General features: G+C 43.3%; 1 protein-coding gene and 1 pseudogene across 1 annotated transcript in view; both read right to left on the bottom strand.

Annotated features, from left to right (window-relative positions):
* The window catches only part of PCNT (pericentrin), a 133,034-nt gene that overhangs the window by 41,071 nt on the left and 87,106 nt on the right, over window positions 1-4,857 (bottom strand). Inside the window, 2 exon segments of the mRNA XM_023518087.1 lie at window positions 1,721-1,891; window positions 4,184-4,387. Of these exon segments, the coding sequence (XP_023373855.1) occupies window positions 1,721-1,891; window positions 4,184-4,387 (375 nt within the window).
* LOC111727874 lies at window positions 3,208-3,827 on the bottom strand (annotated as a pseudogene).

The following is a 4,857-nucleotide window of genomic DNA, read 5'->3' as shown; positions in this document are numbered from 1 at the left end:
ATAAATAAATATAAAAATGAGTGTATGGGGTGGCTGCCTGTAGCTCAAGCAGCTAAGGTGCCCACCACATACACCAGAGCTGGAGGGTTTGAATCCAGCCTGGGCCTGCCAAACAATGACAACTACAACCAAAAAATAGCTGGGCATTGTGGCAGGTGCCTATAGTCCCAACTACTCAGGTGGCTGAGATAAGAAAATCATCTAAGCCCAGGAGTTGGTGGTTGCTGTGAGCTGTGACGCCACAACACTCTACCCAGGGTGATAGCTCGAGGCTCCGTCTCAAAGAAAAAAAAAAAGGGGGGGTGTGTGGTGGCAGCACCTACAGTCCCAGCTACTCAGGAGGTTGAGATAGGAGGAGCCCAGGAGTTTGAAGCTGCAGTGAGCTGTAATCATCCCACTGCACTCCAGCCTGGTGACAGAGCAGAACCCTATTTCAAAAACTAAAAGGACTCATACTAAAAGGACAGCTAGTTGCTAGAATTAGCCTAAAACTCCCATTTCACTAGAAATACCTTAGGATTATATAGACACAAACTTTGTGAGAATCAGACATGAATGACACAGTCCCAACTGCCTCCCACACTCCCAGCTCCTTCCAGAGGCTAGGGTGTACACAGGGTGTGCACAGCTCTTCCACCCAAGGTCTTGAGGACTCCTCAGAAAGTCACGTTTCCTTTGCAACATCTAATATCATCTCTGTAGCAAAAAGGCTGGTTTTCTTTTTTGTTTCAAAAACCCAGCTAAGTTAAAACAATATACTGAGAAGATTTAAAAACAGATATTTGCCCCATCCTGCCAACAGGAATCTTAATAGAAATAGAGGAACCTTCACTAAATGTCACCTCTTCTGGAAGAGCAAAGCCCTCAATGGCTGTGAACCGCTCACATGCTCCAAAGCAAGAGACTCTGCCCTCACAGCTTCTGTCCCTAGGGAGCTGCCTCTCCCCACTGTCACTCCACCACAGCCTTGTCTGTGTTGCACACTGGAAACAGAGCTGCAGGTGAGGCTGTTGGCTGCCCACTCCTAACCCCAGAGCCACCCTAGTTGCCAGCCCAGGCAGAAGCCAGGGCCACACAGGGGGCTGGAGAAGGTGCCATTGTGCATCCTGGTAGTGGCCTCAGCACAAACACAGGCATCAGGAGCCCTTGCTCTGTGGGCCTGCAGGCTAGCATCCCTTCCTGGGTTCTCTGATGCTCAAGGTAGTCTGGGTGCTCTGCATTACCTGGCTGTAAATTCACATAGTGCTGCTTTATTTCCACTTACTAAGTCATCTTTAGTTTCCTTCACCTGCTCTTATATATCTAAGACCTTTCATTAAAAGAAACAATGAAATTATCTAATATTCTAATTGACTTAACAATTATTAAAGTAGCTTTGAGACATTTAAAAATACATATTCAGGGCAATGCCTGAGGCTCAAAGGAGTAGGGCACCGGCCCCATATGCTGGAAGTGGTTGGTTCAAACTCAGCCTTGGCCAAAAACTGCAAAAAAAAAAAAGAAGAAGAAGAAGAAAAAGAAAAAAAAACATACTCAAAACAGTTACTACCATCCTAGACCCACATGAAAATGATAACGTGACGGCGAATGTGCAGGAGTCACAGACCCATCTGCTGTACCATGGGCACACTGTGCCCTCCGCATAGATGCACAGGGAAGGAGAGGGGAGGGCTCATGCTCCGAGCTTGGGGCTGAGTCCCAATGCCCTGCCACCACCTACCTTCCCTTCCTGCTGCAAAAAGGATGTCTGTGTTGCCTCCAGCTGTTCCTCTGGGCTCTGGGGAGGGCTGTCTCGAGAAGATCCAGGACATTTACCCCTGTCTAGTTCAGACTGCAGTGTAGACACCGGAAGCAGGTGAGTTGTCTGCTGTTCCTCTAGTGTGTCTTTATGCTATTTAGGAACAAAAAGGAAATTTATTTGAGGCAAATACTTAGGAATTGGGGACATTAGGCTGCTGTCTGTTTCTCTGCTCTTCCTGAAGCAAGGTGGCTCACGTGCACATACCTGCACCCAGGGACTTAGCTGACAGCACAGGTGCATAGAAGCTGGCCACACTCCCTACAGAGACCTGCCTGGTGAAGGACATGACCCTAATTGAGAGTCAGTGTGTGCTCACGATTCCACTATGAGGAATTTATCCTTAGTAATTATTCAACAAGTTACAGAAATATTCACTACACTTAATAACTTTTTTAAAATTAGAAAGACCTTTCCAAAAGAATTGGGCAGTGGCTAATGGTCATCCATGTGATAAATATTAACTGCCCATAAAAAATTTTTCAAAGAATATTTAACATGGAGAAAATGCCCACAACATATTAAATGTGGAAGAAACAGGAGTACAAAGCTATATGCATGGTCCAGGTTTGTGATAGAAAAAAGCACCATTTTCTACAACCTACAACTCAAAGCTCAGTGTTTGCTGAGGGCAATATAAGTGGGGGGTGGACAATGACCCTGCCAGCATCTGATCCTGGTGTGGGAGGAACAGACTCTTGTCCTGGAAGCAGCGTTTGCACCTGAGGTCGAACTCTTTTTTTTTTTTTTAATTGTCACAGTTTATTAATGAATAGCAGTAAAATTCACTCTCCAACTCAAATCCATTTGTGCACAGTCCTACAATTTAATCAATCTGTTAGGTTTTAGGAACTCATTCCTTTTTAATCTAGCCTAGAGGAGAAGTGACACAGAATTTTAAGATTTTACTTTCTACATGACAACAAGTATTAACATAGCTTAATCTGAAAAAAGTCTGACCATAAGCATATTGATTAATTTGCCTATGGAACTGGTGAAATCAGACATGTATTTAAATTTATTTTGAATATATACCATCAAAAATACTTAATGCGGCCTTATCGATTTATACCAAAAGGCTTTCTTCCCTCAAAATAAAGGCTCAGGAAACAATTTTTGAATGAAAAAAAAGAAAACCATTATACCTTCTAAAACAGCTTACAAAAATTGCAGCAGATTGCTAGCCATACTTAGTACAATGTGAAAGTAAGTCCACTGAAAAGAAGATTTGAAATGTGACCTTAAATCTTATGAAAAATTGTAACAAGCCCTTTACTTCATTTACTTTGAGCTATTTCATAAATACTATAAGAGAAACTGGACAGTTTGTGATGAAACTTAGAAAAATTTCTCTTTCCATAAAGTAAACATGCAAATTTTCCCCTTTGGCTTCTTCTTATAATCCTCCTTCACTGTAAGGAAGAGATACTGAGTTCTTCTAGATGTTTGGCTAAGGTGGTTTGTTTCCAAACTGACTGGACTCTCCCGGTAGGTAGTTCCTGCACAGGGTTTTCCGGTCACTGGATCTATGACTCTTCCAACTTTGAAAATGATCTCAGCCAGTTCATGTTTCATGTGCTTAAATTCCTGGAACAGGTAAAGCTTTGAGAAGCACAATATCCCCAACTGTGCACTGCTGAAGAGCTCATGAGCAATAGGCATCCAGAAAAAGCCTGATCACTCTCACTTTAGTAGTTTTTTGCATTGCTGTCCCAATCACATTCCCCACAATCCATATGGCATGAACAAACTATAGACATTATGTGGCTTTGGTCACCTGGACCAGCTTTGAGCAGCCATGTGATCCACAGAGCTCTGAGGCCAAACTCTTGATTCCAAAATAAAATTCCTCACTGATCCTCACTTCTCAAGTAACTTTTAACCTCCAATGACATAAAATAAATGAAAAGCCAGACGTTTAATTCCTTTTAGCCAAATGTTCAAAAAGGAGGCACAGCTGCTTCCTGGGAGCAGAGATGCCTCCTTCCGCCCAAAGAGGGGCGGCCAGACACCAACAGAAACAGGCCATCAGTCCTGTAAGTGCAGACTACAGTGTGCAGACTGTCACTGGAGATGAGCCACTGGGGAGGTGCCAAACACCCCAAGCCCAGAAAAATTATAACTAGCTTTAACTGAAGCATTTACTGAAAAAAGTTTTTCTTAAGTATTTACTTTATGAAATTATTAAGGATAACTACAGAGTTTCTGAAACAAAGAAGTTGCATGAAAACTTGTACAAAACCCAACTATGGCACTAAATAAGAACAAGTGTCTCCAGAGAGGCACCAAGAATCTTCCAGGCAGTCCCATCAAGTCTGTGGCTCTGACACAGCCTGGGGCAGAGTGAGCAGACCCTCCCCCCACACACTGGCTGGAATGCTTTACTTGTAATTCTTTCACAATTTCCCGCTGGGTTTCCAATTCCTCCTGCAGCTGGACCACTTCTCTCCTCCAGTCAGCATTCATCTCCTCCAGACGTTTGATTTCTTCTTCCTGGATTAGCACTTGTCTATCTGCCAGCTCTTTCTTTATAACCAATTCATTAAATCCATCTGATTTCTCTCTCAACTTCTCTTGTAACAGTTCAACCTAAAACAACAAAAAATGCTTGAGAAAGAAAATAGACTAGCCAGGTGCAGTGGGCTTACACCTGTAATCCCAGTGCTCTGGGAGAGTGAGATGGGAGGATCCCTTGAGCTCAGGAGTTCAAGATCAGCCTGAGCAAGAGCAAGAGAAAGACTCCATCTCTACTAAAAATAGAAAAACTAGCTAGTCATTGCAATGGGCACTTGTAGTCCTAGCCACTCAGGAGGCAGGGCAGGAGGATCACTTGAGCCCAGGAGTCTGAGGTTATTGTCAGCTGACACCACAGCACTCCACCCAGGACTACAAACTCTGTCTCAAAAAAAAAAACAAAACCCATAGCCTTTTTAAAACATCCATCTTCCAAATAAAAAATGTGCACGGTACAAGGGGCATTCCACAAGTTTCTCAATCTAAACTGTACAGTAATACTAAGGGAAAGACACAACAGAGCTCTGCTATGAAGGGCATGTTTT

The sequence above is a fragment of the Otolemur garnettii genome, unplaced genomic scaffold, assembly GCF_000181295.1.
Source record: "Otolemur garnettii isolate 467f Iridium unplaced genomic scaffold, OtoGar3 scaffold00128, whole genome shotgun sequence".
Lineage (NCBI taxonomy): Eukaryota > Metazoa > Chordata > Mammalia > Primates > Galagidae > Otolemur > Otolemur garnettii.
The sequence above is the reverse complement of the archived record's forward strand: the minus strand, read 5'-3'. Positions and strand labels throughout refer to the sequence as shown.